The following is a 22,940-nucleotide window of genomic DNA, read 5'->3' as shown; positions in this document are numbered from 1 at the left end:
CCTCCGTTCCACTCCCAGGCCTGGGTCTTTTAGGCTATTCCTTGGTCTGCTAATCTTGGTGTGAGTGAGGACACAGAGGAAGCAGAGCACGCTCCTTGAGGCTGATGTGAGGCAGACAGGAAAGGTAGAGAGAACTGTCCCTGAGGGTCTGGATACCACAAGGCCTTGGTAGGAAAAGGTCATCAGCATCGAAGCTCATGCTCCAGGGACCACCTGCACCCCCAGTTCGGTGTGTTATAGACACTCATCACCCCCCCAGCGAGGTTCCTAACCGCACAGACTCTCCCTTTTTGTAGAGGTAAGAAAACTGGAGCCTGGTGTCCCCCAGGAAAGAAGGGCAAAGCTGCAAAGTCAGCGGGTTTTCTTCTTTTGAAGGCAGACATGTTCTCTGAGGCTCTACGTGGAGACAAGACCTTAGATACCGTGACCTCCCAGGAATTCTGACCTCCCAAGGACTCTTCTAACCCTGGAGGGCAAAAGCCAATTCTCCTTTCCCAGATCCCAGCCAGGCTTCTTATAACTCCTTTTCTGCAATTCTCCTACTGCCCTTCTGCCCCCTCTCCAACCATAGTGTAGTCCTGGGGGGGGGGGGATGTAACGACCAGGGTCTGGGAGGAGAGAAAAGGCTAACCCTGCTGGCTCCCAGGACCGCCCTTCTTTCCCCCAGAACTGATCTAAGCTCCGGAAAGGAGGGCACTGTCTGTTGTGGGGGCTCCATGTGCACAGGTTCCAGGTATGAGGCCTACTTGGGGACTGCATGGAGTCGGAGGACCTCCGTGGTAAAAGGAATGGGGGTATCCTTTCTGCGGACTCCGGGGAGGTGAGGATCCCATTTGAGGAGGTCATTGAGAACACGGAATTGAGGCCGGCAGGTCCAAGCCGCCTCTGCATAAAGACACAGAAATCTTCTTTCAAGGTATGGTTTTCAGGGGACAGTCCCCGCAAAGCAGAAGCACTAGGGAGGCCACCGACGTTGGCGCCTGTGACGCGGCGAGGAGATCCCCACCGCCGCGAAAGGTTTCCGCGCGGGGGCGGGCAGGCGGCGGCCGCCGGGTAGCCCCGTCGGCCAGCAGAGGGCGATGTGGCCGACACCGAGAGCAACCCGCTCCCAGCCCAGGGTCGGAAATGAGGTTTGGGCCGCCACGGGAGGTTTCAGCAGGGACAAGCGCGAACTGTGACCCGTCTATTAAGGACAAAGCCCGGGCCTGATACCCTGGGACCTTTACCTTCCCCGTCCCCTCAAGTTCCCTCTGCGACGGGCTACTGCAGTGGCACCAACCTAGGAAGACTCAGCAGGATCTCAGGATTCAACTATGGTTTATTGAGGACCTACTATGTGCTAAGCACGAGCTAAGTGCTCTCACAAACAGTATGTCCAGGTAAGAGACTGTAATTTCCATCCTGGAACACCTTCCCGCCCTCAAGACAGAAGCATTAGGCAGACTGCTCACACCAATGCCCCCTTCCCTCCCTGGCTGTTTTCGCAACACCGGGCCCCCTTCTATCAACCCTCTCCCTGTCACTTCATCTTCTGCCTCAGACCTTCTCCTCTTACGGAGTTTCTAGCCTTTAGGAAGCTGCTGCCTTCCATTTCTGGCTGTGGAGTCTCAGAAGGAGCCTTTTGGCCCCCAAATCCAGTAGAGGGAAAATCCTTCAGGGAAGGACTGATTCCCGGGCTGGGTGGGTCCCAGTAACCAGAAGACGTGAAGCAAACTGCCTCATGACGATCTGGAAACCCAGCAGGTCTTTCTATTTTCACCCGGTTTCACTTCCTGGTTCTCCTCTGGGCCTTGCGCAATCTGGAAGACAGGCCTGGGAAAGTGCCCCAGTGGTGATGGTGGAAGAAATACACAAGAAGCTGGTCTGGGGAGGTTATGCTGGGTCATTTACAACAGGAGGGGAGGAGGTTATGTTGGGTTTTTTTTTTTACCTCCTTTGAAGAACCAAGGGTCCCTCTCCACCCTGCCCTAAGGGCTGAGGGCTGTGAGGTCAGGTCTCCCAAGCTTGGGGCCGTCCTTCTCCTCAGCCTGAGCCCCAACCCCCAACACCTCAGGTTCTACCTCCAACCCCCTGCCCCCCCAGCCCATCCACCTGCCCAGGGTTTAGGGTACCCTCCTCAGTGCAGGGACACACACCCTTGACTTTCAAATGCAGAACTTTCTGTGTCTTTCTCTATAGCCACCAGGTTCTTTCTAGACACATACTCTGTGGGGCCCAGCCAAGGGTGTGGGCCTGGGCCAGGGGCCAGTGGGAGCAGGAACCTGGGTGCTGGAAGTTTACTGGCTGGAGCCAAATTTCTTCTGAGCCTTGGAGGCCCTGCAGGAAGCCAGCCTTCAGTCCCTCTCAGCCCTGGGCAGAGAAGGCAAAGTCACAGAAGGAGTGAGGGCTGGCTTGCCTGTCAGAAGGCCAGGGACTGTTTGAGCCCAAGGAGGGCCACTGACATGGAATTAGGCAGGAAATGGAGCCTGCAGAATTAGACGAGGAGGCATCTCAGACACTCCTGGCCTCAGAGGAAGTTATTTTCAAGTTCTCATCTGGAGGCGAATTGCCAGAGGCTGGAGCATAAGGAGTAGAAGACACTGATGAACTGAGCTCTGACACAGGCGGAAATTTCAAAGAAAATTAGAGCTGGAAAAAACCTCAAAGGACATCAAGACTAAATCTTTCAATGTGTAGATGACGAAACAAAGGTCCTGATTCAGGGAAGTCCTCATTCTTACCACTTAGAGCAGCATCTGGGACCAGAGCCTGGGTCTCTGACTTCCAGCTAAGCCTTTCCCCGGCCACGCTGGGTCTCAATGTCCCCTCAGTTATTCTGAAAGTCCTGGGCCTTCCCCATCTGACCTGCCACTTCTCCACTGGCCTATGACACTGCCACCCCCACAGCAAGACTCCTTTGGCATAACACCCCAATAAGTCAGCTGGGGTGGGGGTAGGAGGAGGGGCCCAGGGTCAGGCCCCAGCTCTCCCAGGCAGCTGGCAGGCAGCTAGCAGGGGTCTTGTCCAGGAGACTGAGGCCCAAGGCGTCATGGAGCTGAGATACAAACCCACAGGGAAAAACTGATGGGCCCCAGGTGTTGAGGCCAGAGGCTGAGGCTGAGCAGAGCAGGGTGTCTAATGAAGGCTGGACAAGGCCTGTGCCACCCTGGCAGCTGTGGTTGGGCAGTGGGGTTGACCAAGGGCAGGGGTTAGAGTGCAGGCCCAGGCTCTGGGCCCAAGAGACTGGGATTCCATGGCTTGGCCATCTTGGCTCTGGGGCCTCCTTTGCATCCTGTCCTGGGGTAGCAGGGGGTGCGCCCAGGCCATGAGGGTGGGGTAGGAGCCAGGCGTCAGGGAGCCTGCTCCTCTGAGCAGGCCAGACGCCGGGCCGGGAGATCGGGTTTCAGCCCAGCTGTATTTTTGGCTGGATGGGCTAGGGGGCCGAGCTGGGCAGGCACAGCCTTTCCCTAGAGGGGCACCCCCCTCTCCTGCACACACTCACACTACCTCCACCCAGATAGGCCACCATCCACCACCCACCCTCACACACAGTGCTAGCCGAGGGAAGTCAGGCAGCAGGCTGGTTGCTAGTGAATCACTTTGGGCTTCTCCAGGCTGTTGCTGAGTTTCTGTAGTGTCTTCTTGATCCGTAGTGCAGTGAGACGGGCAGAGGGGTTGGGGTACCAGCATTCCCTCATCATCTGAGCCAGGCCTGAGAGGACCTGGGGGGAGGAAGAGAGGCAGAAGAGAGGAAACAGACATGGGTCAGGGAAGATGAAAAGGAGAAGGCGAGAAGGATTGCCCAGGAGTGGGGAGACACAAGGACAGAAAGGATGAGAGGACAGAGATTAGAGTGTTGAAAAGGAGGGGGAGAGGAAAGACAGAAGTGGTAAAAGGGGAAATGGAGGGAATCAGGCAAGGATAAGAATAAGATACAAAATGGAAGAGGAAGAGAGTAGAGTGAGAAGGGGTACGGGGAAAGGCAGGCAGCACAGAACGAGAGACGTAACTCAGACCTTCAGGAGCAGCCAGGCTCCCCTTGGTGAGTAGCGTCTGTACAACACCTTACTCCCATCCCTCACCAAGATCCAAGAAAGGGGAGCTATACAAGCCTGGGGCTCCCACATCCCCATTCGCAGCCAGACCTCAGTGCAGAGGGCGGTGTCTCCCAGCCCTCCACCAACCTGGCGGGGCCCAGACACTGGAAGAACAGGTGGTGAGCACGGCCCTAAACATGCACATGTCCAGGGAGGAACCTGTCCCAGGAAGCTCAGGGGTCTCAGAATGAGCCAGCCCCACCTCGAGCTGGTTCTTGAGAGGGAGTGTTTATGCGTGTGTGCGTAGGAATGGATGTGTGGCTTTTTGTGGACATATAGGTTGTGCAGAAATGTACATGTGCCTGTGTATCCACATATTATGTACATGTGTACAATTACTCATGCTTTTAATGAACATTTATTGAGCACTGATTGTGTGCCAGGCACTGATTGTGATAAGTAATGGGGATGTAAGAGTTCGTAAAGGAGACAAGCTGTTTGTCTTCACGAGGCCAGCAGCCTGGCACATACATGCACGTGTATGTATCTGAGTGTATATTTAAGTAGAAGCATGTGTGTGCCTGTATATGTTTATGTACACGTATGTATGTGTCTGGTAAAAGTATGTGGAGTGTTTTGTGAAAAGACAAAAACAAGCAAGAACAAAAACTTCTAGTAAGAAATGCAGCAGAGAGCCTCTGAGTTTTCTGGCAAAAGGCAGAATTCGGAAAATCCCCAAATAACCAGAGGGTCCCTGGGAGTCCACAGGTCAGGGATGTGGGAGGGAATAGCCAGGAAGGCACCCTGGAATCTATCCCCCAGAATCTATCCAGATGAAGCAGAGGCCTCAGATACCATTTCCTGAGCACAGAAATCCCATGAGCCACCACCCCATGCCGTCCAGGCCCCACGGACGCCTCACCGGGTCTGCAGCCAGCCGGTTAGGGATGGTTGGCGTCTGCTGGTCAACACACACCACCTTCTTCATGTCCTCAAAGCTGGGGTCATTGGGCACCACATCATAGAAGGGTGGCCTGTAGTCTTCCACTATGCCTGGGGGTATAGGGGGGCGGGCCAGTCACACGGGACCCTGAAGGCCCAATGCCACCCAGAGGAGAGCCTTGCCCACCTTCTGTCCAAGGGGTCAGGAAACCAGTTGCCTGACATGCTACTATGCCTGAGAGGAACACTATCATATTATACATGTATTTATAAATAATAATCACTACTGCCATTTATTTTGCACTTACCACCTACCAGGCATTGTGCTACAAACGCTTGACATGTATTATCCTATTAGTCTTCACAATAACCTGATGAGGTGGGTACTGTTATTACCGGCACTTTACAAATGAAGAAACTGACGCTCGGAGAAGTTGAGCCCAAAGTTTTACAGCTAGTCATGGCAGAGTCAAGACTTAAACTCATCTCGTTGGATTCCTAGGCCAGATCTTGTTCCAGTCTTCCAGAGCTGCTTCCTACCCAAGGCCTGGGGACTGCTCCCAGGTCACAACTATCACGGATGCCCAATAATACCTAAAGTTTACTAAGCACCTACTATGTGCCAGGCACTATCCTAACTGCATTGCATTAAATCCTCATAACAACGCTATGAGGTGAGTAATACCATGAGGTCCACTCTTTATATATAAACAATGAAATTAAGACCAGAGAGGTTAAGAAGCTTGTCTAAAATCACACAGGTAGTAAGTGACAGAGCTAGGATTTAACCAAGATTTAGCCCAGAACGTCTAACCAAAGCCCATGCTCTTGATCTCCAAACTAGGCCTAAAGGAGGCTAGCTGGGTGACTGCTGGATGAGGATGTGGAACAAAGAGAAGGGGGAGCAAACGCCTCTCGTAAAAGAAAGGGATGTCTGCGTAGGTCCAAATAACATCACCTCTCTCAGGGATGGCAGAGGCCTCTGCTGACCCCATCAGCCAGCAACACCCCATCCCCTCGTTATACCAAGTGCAGTACTTAGCAGGAGCTTTCTGAAAACAATGGCTGTAGAGCTGCAGACAGCTCAGGCAGAAGAGGCCAGACTCAGAAAAAGCACCCCACGCCCCACCCTGCTTCCCAGGCCAAGGCTGGGGGCCAGGGCCACACAGTCGCAACCTCGGGAGAGCCTGCGCCAGCTGTTCTCCCCATGGCGGGCTTCCAGGCCAGCCCCTGTGCCGCTCGCGCCCTAATCAGTGCTACACAGAGGCCTGAGCGTGTCTAATGGGCCTTTAATCAGTGCCGGGGCTGACACCAGATTACAGTGTTTATAATGCGCCATGAATCTGTGTGGGGCTGACAGAGCTTCCCTCCGCCCCAGGAGCCTGCCGTCAGCCTCCTCCCCAGCCTTCACTGGTCCAGCCTTCCTTTCCTGCCTGCCTGCAGCCTGGTCCGAGGGGCCTCAGCTCCTCCCAGGTGTTCCCTTCCCCGACCCAGGCCTCTAGAGCTGACTCTGAAAATTCACGCCTGAAGAGGCAGGGATCTTCGTCCCTAGAGTCTCCCAGAGGGTCTCCTTCCACCTTGGGCTCCACTGGTCGATGACTATGGAGAGCACATGAAGCCTGGCATGGGACGGGCTCCTTATAGACACTCGGGAAATGAGACTGTCCCTCTCCCCAAGAAACAGAGCTCCAGGGTTGTCCCCAACCTATCAGGGCTCCTGGGAGCCCCTCCTTATGGGACAGCCGCCACAAAGACTGACAAGCCTTCCTTCCCAGTCCAGATTACCACCCATCATCCAGCCACCCCAGGGCACTGGCCACCGGGCTGCCCGCTACAGGGCTAGCCAGCAAGAATGGGGTTCCTCTGCCTGCTCTCAGCCCCTCTAAATCTGAGTCCCCTGTGGCACCTAGAGTAATAACGAGGCAGCAATAAGCAAACCATGCCAGCACATTATATCAGGTATTTTTATAGGCAAGGAAACCGAGGACCAGAGAGGTTTAAGTAGTACAGTGTTAAAGAGCACTGGCCCCGGAGTCAGATTGTCTGGTTTCAGACCTCAGTGCTGCCTCTAGCCAGTTGTAGATCTGTGCCTCAGTGCCCTCATCTGTAAAATGGGGATGATGCTGTGTCAGGCATTCATTCTGACAGCAATAATTGCTACAAATATTTATTGAGCTCCAGAACAGCCCCAGATACTGTCCTAAATACTTTACTTGGATTATCTCAACAACTAGAAACTATTTTTATTCTCAATTTACAAATAAAGAAACTGAGACACAGAGAAGTTAGGGAACCTGCCCATGGCAAAATCAGGAATTGAACCTGGGTTGTCTGAACCCCAACCCACACTCTTGCCACTAAGCAATACCAGTTTCCTACCAACACAGGACGATTCAATAAGACAAGACATGACATCTGGTACATATTTAAGCTCAATAAATGTTAGCTGCTATTCATATTTCTGTTATTATCACTTACTCACGATTTGACGGCCAGAATCAGACTCTCAGATACAGACGAACCTTAAAAGTTTGCTCAGCTGAACCAGCTGGTAGGTGTCAATAAAGGGGATACGGGCGACCTGGTCACAAGTCCCTCGGGCCACAGGCACCAGCCATGGCAGGAAGCCCCCATCTCCTGCCTGTCTACCCAGGTGCCCCGTTCCCTTTTCCTCATCCTGCGTGTGCTGGGTCCTCACCATTGACAATGGTCCGGCGGACGATCTCCCAGAGCACCAGGCCGAAGGCCCAGATGTCCGTCCATTTGTAGGACTCGAAGCAGTCGGTCCGGATCTGCTCATCCAGCACCTCTGGGGCCATGTACCGCTTGGTGCCCACTCGAGGGTTGTTGCCAATGTCCAAGTAATCACTCCCCTGGGAGTGCATCACAGCCAGGCCTGTGGGCGTGAGGACCTGTCACGCCTGCAGCTCACCTGAGCCCACAGACAGGCTGGGGTCCATGGGGCAAGGTGGGGAAGGAGGTGTGACAGAGTGGCAGGCAAACGGAGACCTGCCCTGATGTGGACTGGGAGAACTGTCCTAGTTTCGCTTCACTCGTGTAGCGTTCTCTAGGTTCCCAAGAACCCAGCGAGATGTTAGTAGGCAAGGCAGGCATTGTTATGCCCATTTCACAGAGCGGCACCCCAAAGCCTGGTGAGGGGGAGCGATGTAGTCAGTGAAGCCAGGATAAGAAGCCAGGTTCCTGGCTCCCTGCCCCTTTCTCCCAACTCTTGGAGCCTGGGTGGTGTGGTAGAAGGAGTTTGGACTTGAAAAGAGTGTTAGGTAACTTCCGGGGCTCTTGTGGAGGTGAAATGAGACAGCAAACATCTCTGTACGTTTGAAAGCACCAATCAGCATTGTGGTTGTTGGCAGGCATGCAGCAGGCAAAGGCGGAACCAAGCAGAGAGGAAATGCGCCAGAACTTCAACCCTGGCCCCCTGCAGAGGACCTGCCACTACCCCACCCCACTCACCCAGGTCTGCGATGCAACACTGCAGGTTGCTCTTGACCAGCACATTCCGGCTCTTGAGGTCTCGGTGGGCAATGGCCGGTTTACCCTGTGTGCCGAAAATCTCCACGTGCAGGTGTGCCAGGCCACAGGCCGCGGACACGGCTAGCCTCAGGGCCAGCTGGGGCTCCAGCGGCTGTCTCTGCAGAAAGTCGTAGAGCGAGCCATGTTCGTGGAAGTGTGTGATGAGCCACAGCTGCGTGCTCGAGTTGCGCGAAGTCATGTCCGAGGCGATAAAGCCTGTGAGCAGAGGGTCAGATGGGCTCAGCAAAGGGGTTAGGGATGAGAAAGGCTGGACCGGTCAGGGGCAGGACTGGGGCTGGGGTGGAGGCTGGTCTGGCTTGGGTCAGAGAGGAAGCTGGATTCAGAGGTGGGGGCTCAGAGCCGGCTAGGAGTCCTTCCGGGTTGGCTCATGGTTCAGAGGCTGGGGAATCCAGCCCTGAGTGTAGGGGAGGAAAGCCCCAGGTCTGGCACAGAGCCCCCCGCTTGCCTAGGATGTTGTCGTGTCTGAGCAGCACTGTGTTGTAGATCTCAGTCTCCCGGAACCAGGACTGCTCATCCCGCGAGGAGAAGATCTTGACAGCCACACTCTCACCGTGCCACAAGCCTCGCCACACCTCGCCATAGCGGCCCTTTCCTGATCCAAGGGCCGGAGGGCAAGGAAAGGGTCACTCAAGCCCCGGAGCACAGTAGCTCCCAGAAGAGACCCCACTTGATGCTGCACTGACCCATCTGCAGAACTTCTGACACACGTTTACCTTAATCCAGCCCCAAGCCCAGCTGGCAGGCCGCCCCCATCTGCCTCTTGTTCCTCATCAGCTACCTACAGAAGGAGCTAGTCCCGACCCATCTCCAACCCACTGGCTGCCCAGCGAATTCCCATTCTGAACCACACCTGGCCCTGCCTGTGACTCCAGAGCCCCCCAACCCCACAAGTTCATGGGAGCCCTTGGTCCTCATCCCTCAAGCTCACCCCCTGCTTACCCACACACTCCACCAGGGCAACCTGCCGCGCCACTGTCCTCTGCACAAGGAAGGGGAGCCCCGAGCCACTGCCTGTGGTACAGTCGCTGTCCAGAAGGTCCTGTGGGTACCAAGAGGCCACTGAGAGGTTGTCCCCACCCACCCCAGCCCCTTCTCCCTCAACCTGGGTCCTGCTACTGTGTCTCTGCATGCTCCTCAATCATCCAGCCCCCCACCCCCTGGAATCTGAGTGTCTGTGATTGTGCCTTTGTCGGCTACCTGTCACTCTGCCTCCCTTCTGATTCTGTGGCTCTGATGTACCCCTCCCCCCATCCAGTGCCCCAAATTCCCCATGCCCATACCCCCAACATGCTGTCCCCCTGCTCAGATGCCTTCAGGATGAGGCTGGACTCTCCCAGCTCGCTGTGCAGGCCCCGCTGCTTCTCCTGCTTCCGCCGGACATGCCACAGGCCCAGGACACCCAGGGCCACCAGGGCCAGCAAGGCCAGCACAGGGCCCAGGATCAGAGGCAGCTGGTCATCTCCTTGCGGCTGCTTCGGAGTCGGTGTGGCTGCCAGAGGAGGGACACTGAGGCCCAGCTTTCACCAGGCTATGTCCTCCCCCACCTTGCCACTCTGTCATCAGATCCCAGGGCCCTGCCTCCCCAACTCTCCTGGCCAGAGCATGAGAGGAAAGCAGGGCAGGAGGGCAGGGTCTGAGAAGATGGGGGGGTGGGGCTGCTGGACGTACCCTTCAGCACCAGGGACACATTGTGATTGCAGAGGAAGCTGTTGCAGCAGTAGTGGTTGACAAACTCGGTGGGGCGCCCCCTGCAAAGCTCCTGGTTAAGGTTCCCGCAGCCCCGATGTTCCTGGGGGTGCTTGCCCTCCTCCCGCACCAGCACTACAATGCACCAGGCCCCCTGGCAGGTAGGCCCCTTGCAATGTAGGTTCTCACACGTGCAGGTCACCAGCGAGCCCTGAGAGGGCTTTATGGGGTCACCTGGGAGACACAGCGGAAGCTTAGTCACTCTGGGCCCAACCCCCCCAGGCTGAGCCCAACACCCACCACCCTCTGCCTTCTGACCTCTCAAACAAACCCCTGGAGGTCCTCAGATTATCCTTCCCTCCAGCGCCTTACCTTCCACCAAGGGGCAACTGAGAGTATGAAAACCAGGCCTCTGTCCACTCCCTGATCCTACGACCTCCCTCCGAGTTCCAGGCCCAGCCCTGGCCCCCAGCCCCAACCCTGAGAGCTTTCCCAGGCCCCCTCTGCCAACATTCCCCACTCTCGGGACCTCCCAGATAGGGGTTCCCACCCCGGAGTCTGGTAGAACACCATCCTGCAGGTTTGCACCAAGAGGACAGCGAAAAAGGGTTGGGGCAGCTAGTCTAACCGAGCTCGTCTTCTGCCCTCCAGCCAAGCTCCAAAGTCCTTTCTCTCCAAATCTTCAAACTCAGCCCCAGCAAGAGCTGAGCCCAGAAAGCTCTTTCTCCGTTCAGGCCCCTGTTCCCTACCTGCTCCCCCAGTACTCACCGTGGGTCAGGCCCAAGACCATCAGTAGCATTAGAAGGTCTCTCCTGGAGGGGTTCAAGGTCATGGTCCTGGAGAGAGGAGCAGGAGAGGGGGTGCAGTAAGATCTGTGAAGTGTGATCCCCTCCATGTTTTCAGCCACTGACCGTGGGTCCCTCCCATCCAGAGGAAATCACTGGGAGTGGTTTTTTTTTGGGGGGGGGCAGGGAGGTCTCCTCCCTACTCCCTGTGTCTGGCTTTGAGGCGTGGCCTGCAGGGGAAGTCCTGGTTCACTTCCCCATGGAAACCATCCTGTTGGGGTAAAGGCGGGGAGACGTTTAAGTGAATGAGCTCTGCACCCCTCCTGCTGAGCTTTGACTGGAGGGTGCAGAGGGCCTGGGGCTGGGGTGTAAGAATCATGTCTTCAGAACCCTGCCTTCTGTCCTCTGCCTCTTGCCCACCCCTTCCCAGCCTCCATCTGTGCCTACCCCTTTCCCAGTGCCCCCCCCCCCCCCCAGCCCTGGCCGCCTCAAACATAAACAGGCTCCTGTCTTCATTTCCTGCCATTCAGGGTCCCACCAAGCTGGGAACAGGAATCAAGATTGTTTAGATTGGGGTCTGGATAGAACAAGCAGGAGTCACGCACAGCGGGAAGCTCAGGGCATGTTCTTAGGGCAGGCTGGAGCAGCCACCTGGGGCCAGAACACCCCATAAAAGAATCTGAAGGGAAGACCTTGTGAATCACAAAGCCCAGTTCATTATTTTAGAGAAGACGGGATTAACATTCAGATAGGAGAGGAGACTTGTCCAAGGTCAGACAGGATTCAGTGGCAGCACCAGGGGTATAACCCAAGGGTTCAGGCTCCCAATCTAGTGCTCTTACCACTCTGTCTCCCAATCCAGAGTAACAATCCATGTCTGAGCCCTCAAGGATGTAACAGCCATACAGCTTTGACAGTGCTGGCTCTGTCAGAGGTGAAAGGAACCTCTGCAACCTCACCAGAGTATAAGACATCCTCTCTGTGCCACTCCCTGGTCCCCTTCTCTTTCCTTGCTGTCCTGGGAAAGGGTGCATGGGGGTAGGGCAAATGATGTGGGAAGGGAAGTGAAACACACTTAGACTCTGAATGTTTGACCTTCCATGGCCGGTTAAGGTTGAACTTTTCCAGAAGTTTTGTGGAGAGTGTTAAGGGGAGTAATTCTGATCTATGACAGTCCCCAGATCAGGTCCCAAATCAACTAGTGCTTCAGAAGCCACCCTCTTCATTTCTCAAAGGTTTAGAACAAGAAGATAAGGGCTGAGGCTGCAGCAAGAAGGGCTAAGGTCAGACAGTAAGAGGGATTTTCTGAATGGTGGAGAATGTGCAGGTGTGTACCTGGGGCAGGTAGCACGAGGGAGGGGGAATGCCTTCTGGCATCATATGGTAAGGCTGGTAGGGCTGGGCGTATGGACACAGGCTGCAGAAGAGCCAGAGACTAAGAATGGTGCCAAATGAAGATCCATGATGTTGAGTCTCTGAGGGCATGATGGCTGGGAGGCTTTGGGGGCCAGTTTCGTATGCCTCTCTGGCTGGTGGCAGCTCTGGCTTTCCTGCCTGGGCTTCCTCTGCCCCAGAGGCCCAGGGCTGGGGAGGAAATGGAGCCCTGGGCTGCTGCAGCTGTGTCCCCAGCCTCTGCCTGACCTCTTGCCTCTTGCCCCTCCTGGCAGGCAGTGAGTATTCTAACAGGCACTCTGTAGTGGATTGGAGATTGGAGAGGGAGCACCAGACAAGCTGAATTTGTCCACTGGGGTACAGGCAGGAAGCCATCCTTGGCAGCCTTTGCTTGCCCAGAAAGCAGCTAAGGAGAGGGTATGTGGCAGGAAGGAAACCGTGGAAAACAATGAGGATGAATCTGGCATCCTCCTAGGCTCCTCTACCCATGCTCCACTTCTCTCACCATGCCCCAGGCCGCCCTCTCACCTACTTTATTACACGTCAGAATCACCTGAAGCGCTTGGTTAACAATGCATTCTGTGGTCTCACTCCCACTCCAGATTCTGATTTAATCCATCTGGGACCAGCAGAAACATGCTTTTCTTTTTTTCAAGTTCCCCAGGTAATTCTGATCAGTGGGTACCATACTAAGAAATGTGTCCTACACAAGATTGGTCCCCATGCTTTCATTTCAGAGAGCCTGCTGGGTGAATGGAGTGGGGTGCGGAGGGCGGGACTCTTACACCCACCCAGGAACCACCCCCTCTACTGGAGGAGAAGGGACACACAAAGCTAAATGTGGCGGGAGGGCAGAGGGCAAGGGCTTTGCTCTTGGCATCCACCTCAAGCCTCCCAGGTTGGAACAGTGCAGGGAGGGCCTGGCAGCATTTGCAGAAGCCACCTCTGGTCTAATACTGGAAATGTGGTGTAGTAAAATTGTGACTGTCCAATCTCTTAAATGTCCCAGCGTAAGGTGAAGTACAGGAGGGTGCTGAGTCCTGGCCAGTCCAAACTCAGATGTGACCCTGAGTGATTCACTCTGAAACCTGACTCGAGCACAAATGGACCCTGGGGCTTCACAGTATCCTTTCATTTCTAAGCAAAACTTCATAACAGATCTCCTGCTGACAGAAAGAAGTATCACTGTTATGGGTCAGAAATCACAAATGCTAAACTAATATGGAACATTAACTTACCACTGTGAAATCTTTAGTAATGAGAGTTAACCTTCTCTGAGTATGACTTGTGTGCTATGGACTGAACTTTTAACTGTTGATCTCATTTAATCTCACAACAATCCAATGGGAAACCGAGACTTGGGGATGTTAAGTCTCTCGCCCATAATCACCACGTGTGTCTCGATCAACTTAAGTTGCTGATCATAAATCCATCCTCAGTCACTTTATTCCTCCAATTGTTTGATGTTTGGTGAGCCCCACAAAGGAGGAAAAAGAGCAAGTGGGTCTTGGTGACATTAACAGATTGTCTGCTGCTGTTGTCAACAGGTGCCCGAGGTGGGTGTGTTTAGATGGAGAGACAGAAATCATCTGTTAGCTGTAGGCTTAGTCATAGGTGGGCGAACCAGAGTAAAGGTGTGCTTGGAAGGTGGTTGTCAATTTTTCCTCCCCATCACACCTGAGGGATTGATAAAACCCTCTCCCATCAGCAGCAGTGTGGCTCAGCCCAGCAGTGACTGTCACAGGACTGGAAGTGCCTCATTCTGTGCAACAGCAGGTCTGACCCGAACAGCAGAGGGCCAGACTGAGCTGCTCCTACCAGGCTGCCCCTTCCCAGACGCAAAGCATTTTCATTAGTATCACTTCATTAGCCCTTCACAGCAGTGGGATACAGCACCACGCCTGCATTTTAGGGTCTCAGACAGAACGCAGGGACAGCAGAGTATAGCACAGAGGTCAGGATGTGGGTTCTGGATCATGTAGACTTGGGTTCAAATCCTGCCTCTGCCACTTAGAGCTATGAGATTTGGAGCAAATTAAACTTTCTGAGGGTTAGGCTTCCCTGAGTAAAATGAGAATAGTGCTCATTTCATAGGTATAATGTAGGAAAATTATTTAGCAGAGTACTAAGTGGTAATAGTAGGCACTTAAAGGTTAACAAAAACTCAACTGTCCATTTACACCATCCATGGAGCTTTAGACAAGTGACTGAGGTCTGAATCTGCTTCCTCTTCTGTAGGATGAGTAAAACAACCCTTCTGCTAAGGTGTGTCAAGGATCACATGAGAAAAATATGTGTCTGTGTAGTAAGTAGTCAGTAAATGGTAGCCATTTTTTAACCACCCAATGAGATGGAAGGACAGGTACTAGGACAAATGGGGTCGTCAGGGATTATAGAGAACAGACCTGACTCAGCCAGAAGCTGCCCATAAATAGAGGGGATAAGAGCTACTTGGGCTCTGACCTTGGAGAAGAAAAGAGGGGATGGGCTCAACCGCACTGGCCTCCAGGGTGGACTGGAAACCTCAGGGTCCCGCCAGGATCCCTCTGACCTGGGTCCTGAAGGAAGGCCGTGGCACAGGGATGACCTGGCCATGCAGGGTTGGAGGTGAGGTTTGTGGCTGGAGTTGTCCTGTCAGAGCCCTTAAGAAAGAGCTGCAAGGGCTGATCAGGGAAAGCTGGGCTTCCAGGGGAGGCTCAGAAACATTTGAGGTAGACCCTCTCTGCCAGGTCACGCCAGCCCCCAGGAGGGACATGTGACCCCTTCTGTGTGAGTGAAGCAGGATAGGAATCCTTCTGCACATTTTACATGGATGAAAACAGGAGGGCACACAAGTTCAGCGACTGGCCCCAGGAGTTGTCTGATTCCCAGTCTGCGTGCAGTCCAGCCCCCTCCCAGTCTCAGGTGGAGTAACAGGCAGACGCGCAGGAGACTGAGGGGCGGCTGCTGTCCTGATGACCTGGGGCTGACTGCACGGCGAATTCTCTGAGGGGCTCTCCGGGATGTGCCCAACGCAAGGGACCATTCGGGGTGGGGTCAGGACACGCTCCCCCCCCCACCCGGCCGTGCCGGTGGACCTCTTCTCACCTCTGGGCCTGCCCTGCGGGCGACGGGGTGCAGGCGTATGGCGGCGGCTGCTGTCGCAAGACGAGCGCTGGACTGGACGGTCGGCCTGCGTCCGGGCGCGGTCCAGGACTGGGCTGGGGCCCTGGAGGGGCTCGCTCGGCACGGCTGGCGCGACGGCCTCCCGGGACTGGGAAAGGGGCTGGAGCAAAAATGTTTCTTATTCCAGCGTCTTCCTGCCTGGCCCGGCTCCACCACTCCCTCCTAATAAACCGTTTCCTATTGCCCAGCTCGCCTACGGGCCGCCCGTTCGCCCCTCGCTGGGGCTGCAGGACCCAGACCCTCCCCCGCGCAGCTCCCAGACCCGAGGGGCAGCTGCCCCCTCAGCCGCCCCCAGCTCGGGGATCGCTGCCCTGCCCCGCCCGGAGCCTCCCACATCCGCCTCCCCGAGGGGGCGGGCCTTGGACTCGGGCCGCGGGGGTCGCGTGGGGTCTGGCCCAGAGCTGTGGGAGCCGGAGCCACAACCGGAGGCACCATCTGAAGCCGGGGTAGGGGTGGGGTGGGGGCGCCCCCTGCCGCTGCGAGCCTCTGAGCGTGACCTGGCATCCCCGGATGGGAAGGGGGCACCGAGGGAAGGACATGCGAGAAGGGGTTAGAGAAGGGAAGTTACCTGTCCTTCCCCACCTTCCACCCGGGTTCCCGGCCTAGGAGTCTCACAGCAGCAAGGGCAGAGTTTGGGGCTGTCGGGGTCTGGAAGCATTCTGGCCCCTCCCTCAGGGACTCCCCACTCGGTCCAAATGCTTCAGCCTCCTCTCTTCGGCCCCATCACCCACTCTTGTCCCCTCCCTTCTTCCGCAGCCTCTCTGCTTAGCTCAGGGTAAACAGGCCCAGATGGGGCGGCTCCGGGTAGGTGGTGAAGACGTCTGAGCCCCTCCAGCCTGCTGGCCCGCAGTGCAGCCAGTGACAAGGACCCCTCTCCCCACCGGGGCAGCCAGGATGGAAGAAGAGGCTGGGACCTTTTTGGACTGCTCCCTTGGAGGCAGGCCTCTCACCCCACCAAATGGAGCTTTAAAGATGGGTCTGGAGCCTTCCTCCAGATACTGCTCTGACAAGGTGGACAAGGCATTGGGAGGGGAGCAGAATGCCTTCTCTCCCAGGGAGAAATACACTCTTCTTCCTGATGCCCTCACACAGGCTCAGAGCACTTCCATCCTTGTCTTGTTTTGCTCCAACCACTGTGAGCACCCTGGAGGCAGGACTCCAGTTTTATTCCTACGCTCCTGGTTATCCATCAAGACTGTAGTCTGGGAAGCCAGACTAAGTTACATAATCTTAGAAAAGTGACACCTCTCCATGCCTCAGTCCCCCATCTGCTAAATGGGCATAATAAGCAATGCTGGCCTCATAGGGTTGGCTGATCCTGATACTGGGTAGGCCCTCAATGAAAGTGTTTCAATTAAATGAAAAGGCTGAGGAGGGGGTGGCCTCAGCCAAGTAGAAAGACGTGGGTATCAGAAGCAAGAACAGACCTCTAAGTTGTCTTGCTCTAATATGGATATTCTGTGAGATGGGCCAGGGACCCCCGCCCTTTGACAGGAATAGAGACTGGGGGAGACAATGACTAAAGGCTCAGACATGCTTCAATTGTTGACTGACTTCACTTCCTTTGCTAAAACCCTCCCCACTCCCTAACCGGCAGCCGCTTCACAACTCGTGAGCATGTGAATTCCAGAACCAAGACACGCCCAAATTTCAGTGTCAGGGCAGAACTATGTTCCTGCAGCCAATAGGAAGTACTATGGGATTACGGTATCTGCTCTTGCAGATTATAGCGGCCACTTGGCACTCTATTAGCTGGAGAACTGGGAGTGTAGCCGCGTGTCCATCTTCCATACCCACTCTCTCCCCTGCCCTGCTATGGCTTCAGAGAAACCGCTCCTAGCCCTCGCCTATGGATCTCTATCCTGGGAGGTGGAAGTGTGGGCTTCCCCAAGGGAAGCATTCAGTTTGAGACACACATTGAGAACAGAAACATCGAGATGGACAAGAGCTGAGAGTCCCTAAGAGAGTCAGTGGGAGTGGGGGGTTTTTATCAGGGAAGGGTTCATGAAACAGATACAAGCAGAGTACAATTTGGAGGAGGAAGACAGAGCCCAATGGGGGACGGGCTGTATGTCAATGCTGGAGTCTCCCCCACCTCCCTGGCATTGAGCCCTCTGGACCCTGACTGGTGGGTGCTCTTTGGAGATTCTTGTGAACCCCATGCCTTCCACAGCACGCAGAGAACCTGGGGAAGGCATCAGAGGAGGGACGGAGTTGGAGAGTGCCGTGGAGACTGAGCCCAATGAGGAAAGGAAAAAGGAATTGCAGACTGTGTCCAAGTCTACAAGAATTAATTACTCAAAAGGACCAGCTGTTCCCCATAATCAGTGAGGACAGAACAAGAGGAAACAGGCCCAAAGGACTAAGATTTAAATTTAGATATTCAGAAGAATTTCCCAGCAGTATGAAGCAGAGGCCTGGAGATCCTGGGAAGGTTGTGTGGGTGAAATCTCAAGGAAAGTCTCAGCTATGGACGGCAGGTGACCTGGAGTCTGGCATAAAGGCAAGGGAATGGACCACTTGACTTTTCAGAATCAGCTATGAATACTGAGTTCAAGCATCGCTCTTGCCACCACAGCAGGGCCAGTTTCATGATTGTTTAGACACACAGGGCCCCTCCCCACACTTGGTTTAATGCTCTTTTGTTGCCATCTTGAAATTCTTAATAATGTTTGAACAAAGGTCTCAGCGTTTTCATTTTGTACTGGGCCCCACAAATTATGTAGCCGGTTCTACACCAGGCTAAGTAGGAATAAAAAGGGAGGAAAATTAACTGAGTGTGAGCTGGGCTTTGCTTCCCTTAAATTGCAGACTGGGAGATTTAGATTAGACATCCTAGGGCTTTTTCAAATGTGAGAGACATAAAAACAGTAGAACAGGGTACCTGAGGGGGAAGAAATGTGGGTTTCCTATAGGAAAGAAGTGAGGCAGTGCCTATGAATTCCGTTTCCCATCTATTCGACACAGAGGAGAGAGTCTCAGCTTTGTGGGCTGGGTGCAGCCAAATTTTGCCTGAAGGAAGAGGAAGTGACCTCTCTAGGTGTCCTGTAGCTCATGGCAGGAGGCGTCACGGTGTCCTGTATTCCAGGCCTGGATCGCCTCTCTGGGCCGATGTACACTGAGGTATTTACTTGTAGACCAGATATTCCCAAAGGTCCTTCCCAGCCTTACGAGATCTTCTTTGTCTCTAAAGTTCGGGAAACTACCTGGTCTCGGGCCCTGTCACCACAGCTCAGGTAAAAAGGCAATTTGGCTAGTGTCAAGGTTTGGGGAGGATGGGGACAGCCCAGCACCTTAGGAAGAGGCTGGCAGACAGGGGCCAGATTGTCCGAGCCACGTCACCTGACTCTTCCTCTCCAGCTCCTCCAGGATGTCTCCTAGTTGGGTTCATCCGCTCCTGGTCCACCCCTGAGCCCTCGGATGACTCATCTCAGGATGGAACCTCTGGAGGAAGGGCTGGCATGTCAGGGCAGGAGTCTGAGATTAGACGGTGCCCACACAATGCCTCCGGGTAGGTTGGCATTCAGCCTGGGCTCTGATGAGAAGCTGCTCCAGGACTGCCTCCTCCCCGGCAGTCCAGTGACCTCGGATTGTCCCTTTTCACAGGCCTCCTTGAGGCTCTGACTCTCTTCCACCAAACTGGCCCCACCAAAGGAGGAAGAGAAGAGGGAGTGGAAGGATCCGAAGGTTGGAGTTGGAGCCACTGTGTGTGAGCCTCAGCTCCCATACCTGTAAGAAAGGGCTGTTAATTCCTTTTCTGTCAATTCTCAGAATAAAAGCAATATGTCCCTGAGAGTCCTCTCTACCAGTTAAAAAACCCACACAGACATCCAGTTTGTTTTGAGGGAGGTAGGCCAAGCTATGGGGTAGCAGAAAGCATGAATTGGGGAGTCTGGAAACGCGAGGCTTGGTTGTGTGACCGGGGCCTCTATTTTCTTACTTACTCAAAAATGGGTGCTAAATGTTTCCTCTTCTACTAATAGCTAGCTACCTGGGGGATTGTTATACAGATAAATGTGTAGCTACTGCAGAGGACTTTGAAGTATGAGGCAGCCATTCTGAAAAAAAATTCAAGACATCCTTAATAAGCACGGGGTAAAATAAATAAATACAATTCTGCAGACAAGTTTATAATGAGAGCTAACTGTACCCACCCCCAGGCCCTTTTGCGGAGGCCAGACCCCTCCTCAAAGTTTCAGCTATTTGTTTCTCTGACATTTATTTCAATAACTCTAAATAATACATTTACAATGCTATAGCTAGATTTTGTTCAGATTTATTGAGGTATAATTGACAAATAAAACTGTAGATAACGTGTACATCATAATGATTTGATAACATACATTGTGATAAGATTCCTCCCACCTCATTAACACATCCATCACCTCACATATTTATCTTTTTTGTGTGTGTGTGAGAACATTTAAATTCTACTGTCTTAGCTAATTTCAATTATACAATCCATTATCAACTATAGTCACCATAGTTTACATTAGCTCCTCAGACTTTATTCATCTTAGAGCCGAAAGTTTGTCCACATTTACCAACCTCTCTCTATTTTCCTTCCCCCCGAGTCCCTGGCAACCACATTTTTACTGTTTCTATGAGCCTGACTTTTTTTTTCAGATTCCACAGGTAAGGGATAACATGCAATATTTGCCTTTCTGCTATTTATAGATTTAAAAGCTTCAGAATTTAGGTCATTTAAATTCTCTCCCTCCTAATTATTGATCGTTATGTTATTATTTTATAAATTTAAATAATACCCCCTTAGTTCCTGTTCTATTAGTATCACACAGTGTCTCTTGACTCTTCACTAATTAAGGGTAGTGGCCCCCCGCACCCTTCCCTAGAGCTGCAATTCTGCTGCAAAACAGGAAAACGTATCTATTAGGCAAGGTGATTGATCTTGTTATTAGTGGTGTCCAATTGAAACTCAGGACAGTGGGGATGTCTTGAGGGCCTGGCTGAGCATTTTGGGTGTTACAGGAGTTTCCACAGGCATCAACATATTTGCCCACTGTCATGCGGGGTGGCATGTGGGCTCTCAGCTCCCACTCCCCACATAAGAACGCAGGATATGGTGAGGCCAAAAAGGAAAACCCACAGAGCCATAGATAGGGGAGTCATCTGACTATATTCTTGCTGGTGGCTGGGTTGGAGACACAGGAAGCAGGAGCTACACTATCCGCAACCTGCCGTCTACTTCTCTTACAACCAACCTCACGTGCTAACTGCAATCAGTGCTTGCTAGCTCAGCCACCATCTTCTTGCTAGCCCCCAATTGCTGCTAGCGTAGCCACGGCAGTTATATTAGTGGCCAATGGCTCACTGGTTACAGCTGACAGCCAACTAACCACAGCTGACGGCCATCCAATCACAGTTGATGGCCATTTGCTATCCAAGTGAGCACCTTTCCACATGAGGGTGAAAGCCTGGAAACTGCACTCCTGGCTCTGTCCCTACATCCACTCTAAAGAAAACCCGGTCCTGGGGGGAGGGAGGATGGAAAATAGCAGAAGAGGGTTAAGGGGGTCAAACATATGGTGATGGAAGGAGAACTGACTCTGGATGGTGAGCACACAATGTGATATACAGATGATGTATTACAGATTTGTACACTTGAAATTGATGTAATTTTACTAACCATTTTCACCCCAATAAATTTTAATTTTAAAAAAAGAAAAGCAGGTCCTTAGTTTTCTGGGGTGAGGGTGGGCCAAGTTGGCTAGCAAGGGGGTGGGGACCTAGCAGGCTCTTGGGTGGTGCTGAGCGGACCCTTGCTACCTGAGGAGAGTCTGAGAAGTTAAGGGGACCATCCCCAATGGGGACAGCTTGGTATTTGGACAAGGATGGGTCCCCAGGATTTGAGAGTAGGTAATGGCCCTGGCTGGGAGAGAGATTGTTTGACAGAGGGGCTGAATGGCTGGGCGAGACCAGAGGCCAGCGGGATTTCCTTCAGCTCCAGCTACTCGGGTGGGTGGGACCGGATTGCTAGAGTTGGACACAGGAACCTGCCTTTGTTTCCAGCTGGAGGGGAAATGCCATAGATCCTGCCCCCTTCCGACCCCTCCAGCATCCATGCCCAGGCTCTGCGCTTCCCAGCACCAGAGAGCCTGGTACTGCGGGCCTTCAGCAAGCTCTTATCTCCAGGACCCCCTCATCCACAGGTCTCTGCTCCTTATTCCCCCGAGGCAGATCACTGGATGGATGTAGGAAATGGGTCAGGAGGTTATCCAAGGCAGGTCTGGAATAAATAGCCACACAGCAGGATTTAGGTTTCGACCTGCTCACCTCTCTCTTTTCCCTCATAAGGACCATGACTTCTCACAGTAAAGAAAGATACGTAGGTCTAAAGGGAAGACTCAGGGCAAGGCTTGGCCTCCCTCAACCCCCCTAACTCCTGTTGGACAGACTCTGACACTTCAACTGAAGTCAACAGGCAATGCATGGAGCTGGTTGGGCGGGAAAATGCAAAGCGTTGGAGAGCAGGGAGGATAGGAGGAGATGGACCAGGAGCTCCCGGGAGTGAGGGGTGGGTTCTTTATTTTTCCTTTGTAGTGAGTCTATCTGTTTGTGTACCTGCATGATAGTTTATGTGCGCTTGTGTGTGTGGCCCCTCTGAATGTGACTAGGAGTTCGCGGCCCAATGGGCCTGTGTGTACTTCTGTGCCTTTGAGCCTGAGGGTCCCTGTGGGCTGACTATGTGTCTCCATGTGACATTGCCTGTGTGACTGTGGTCAGAGTTTCCGAGTCCATCCAACCCCACGCCTTATCCTCAAGCCCTCCCTTCAGATCTGGTGTCTTCCTTAACCACGAAGAGCCGTGGTCCCTCTGAAGAAAATGAAAGAGGTGAACAGATCTAAATTGCTGCATAACCATGTCAGATGTGTTTCTCTATAGTCAGCCGAAATCTGACAGGAGAAACGTCCCGAGAGATCAGGCCGACCATGGCCTGGAAGGAGGGAGGGAAAAGTGTAGGGGCGTGGTGGGCCTGGGGGTTCGTGTGGTGGACCATGCATGGATGTTCTCAAACATGTGTGTGACTGTGAGAGGGGAAGGGCTCCTGTCTAGATGCCCCTGTTTGGGGAAAAGGAACACAAACCAATGAGCCCTGACCTGTCTTTCCGTCCTCCCTACGTGTACCGGTATGCGCTCCCTTGCCTTCTCTTGACCCAACAGGAGTTTCCTGGGGCAAGGCCTGGAGTCACTGGGGACACTGCCACTCATGGAACCAAGACCGCCCCTGAGAGGAGAACAGAGATGATAAAGGCCCCTCTTTAAGGCCCCCCAGTCCTCGGTGGAGCCTGAACTCAGTTCTTATCTGTACACATTTATTGAGCCTGTAGGGGCCAGATACTGAGCCAGGGGTTAAGGAGACAGATTGGTTTCTGCCCACACA

The 22,940-nt window shown here is 53.6% G+C and overlaps 1 protein-coding gene across 4 annotated transcripts; it reads right to left on the bottom strand.

Moving 5' to 3' along the window:
• Nucleotides 1–1,300: 1,300 nt before the first annotated feature.
• ACVRL1 (activin A receptor like type 1) lies at nucleotides 1,301–18,725 on the bottom strand. Of its 4 annotated transcripts, none has more exons than XM_088799459.1 (11): nucleotides 18,423–18,725; nucleotides 15,461–15,638; nucleotides 10,965–11,032; nucleotides 10,179–10,430; nucleotides 9,791–9,999; nucleotides 9,450–9,549; nucleotides 8,956–9,102; nucleotides 8,430–8,705; nucleotides 7,657–7,854; nucleotides 4,939–5,069; nucleotides 1,301–3,701 (listed from the first exon to the last, which is right to left on the bottom strand). In XM_088799459.1, the coding sequence occupies exons 3-11, from the start codon at nucleotides 11,026–11,028 to the stop codon at nucleotides 3,567–3,569; spliced, it is 1,512 nt and encodes a 503-aa protein (XP_088655585.1). In that variant the 5' UTR covers nucleotides 11,029–11,032; nucleotides 15,461–15,638; nucleotides 18,423–18,725; the 3' UTR covers nucleotides 1,301–3,566. The 4 variants fall into 4 exon arrangements, with proteins under 4 accessions (XP_088655585.1, XP_019580091.1, XP_019580090.1 ...); XM_019724532.3 differs by lacking the exon at nucleotides 18,423–18,725 and adding an exon at nucleotides 16,107–16,255; XM_019724531.3 differs by lacking the exons at nucleotides 15,461–15,638; nucleotides 18,423–18,725 and having other exon boundaries at nucleotides 10,965–11,387.
• Nucleotides 18,726–22,940: the final 4,215 nt, after the last annotated feature.

The sequence above is a fragment of the Rhinolophus sinicus genome, chromosome 1 (genome assembly GCF_057876585.1).
Source record: "Rhinolophus sinicus isolate RSI-liver-muscle chromosome 1, RSI-T2T, whole genome shotgun sequence".
NCBI classification, from domain to species: Eukaryota; Metazoa; Chordata; class Mammalia; order Chiroptera; family Rhinolophidae; genus Rhinolophus; species Rhinolophus sinicus.
Note: the sequence above shows the minus strand (reverse complement) of the source record. Positions and strands in the feature narration are given on the sequence as shown.

What these genes read in the sequence shown, in the direction of transcription:
- ACVRL1 (XM_019724531.3), bottom strand. Translation starts at nt 11,091, where the DNA reads ATGGAGGGGATCACACTTCACAGATCTTACTGCACCCCCTCTCCTGCT. An exon ending in TGTGTCCCTGGTGCTGAAGG is followed by an intron (nt 10,000 to 10,178) that starts GTACGTCCAGCA and finishes CTCCTCTGGCAG; the next exon opens with CCACACCGACTCCGAAGCAG. An exon ending in TGCCCTGGTGGAGTGTGTGG is followed by an intron (nt 9,103 to 9,449) that starts GTAAGCAGGGGG and finishes CCCTTGGATCAG; the next exon opens with GAAAGGGCCGCTATGGCGAG.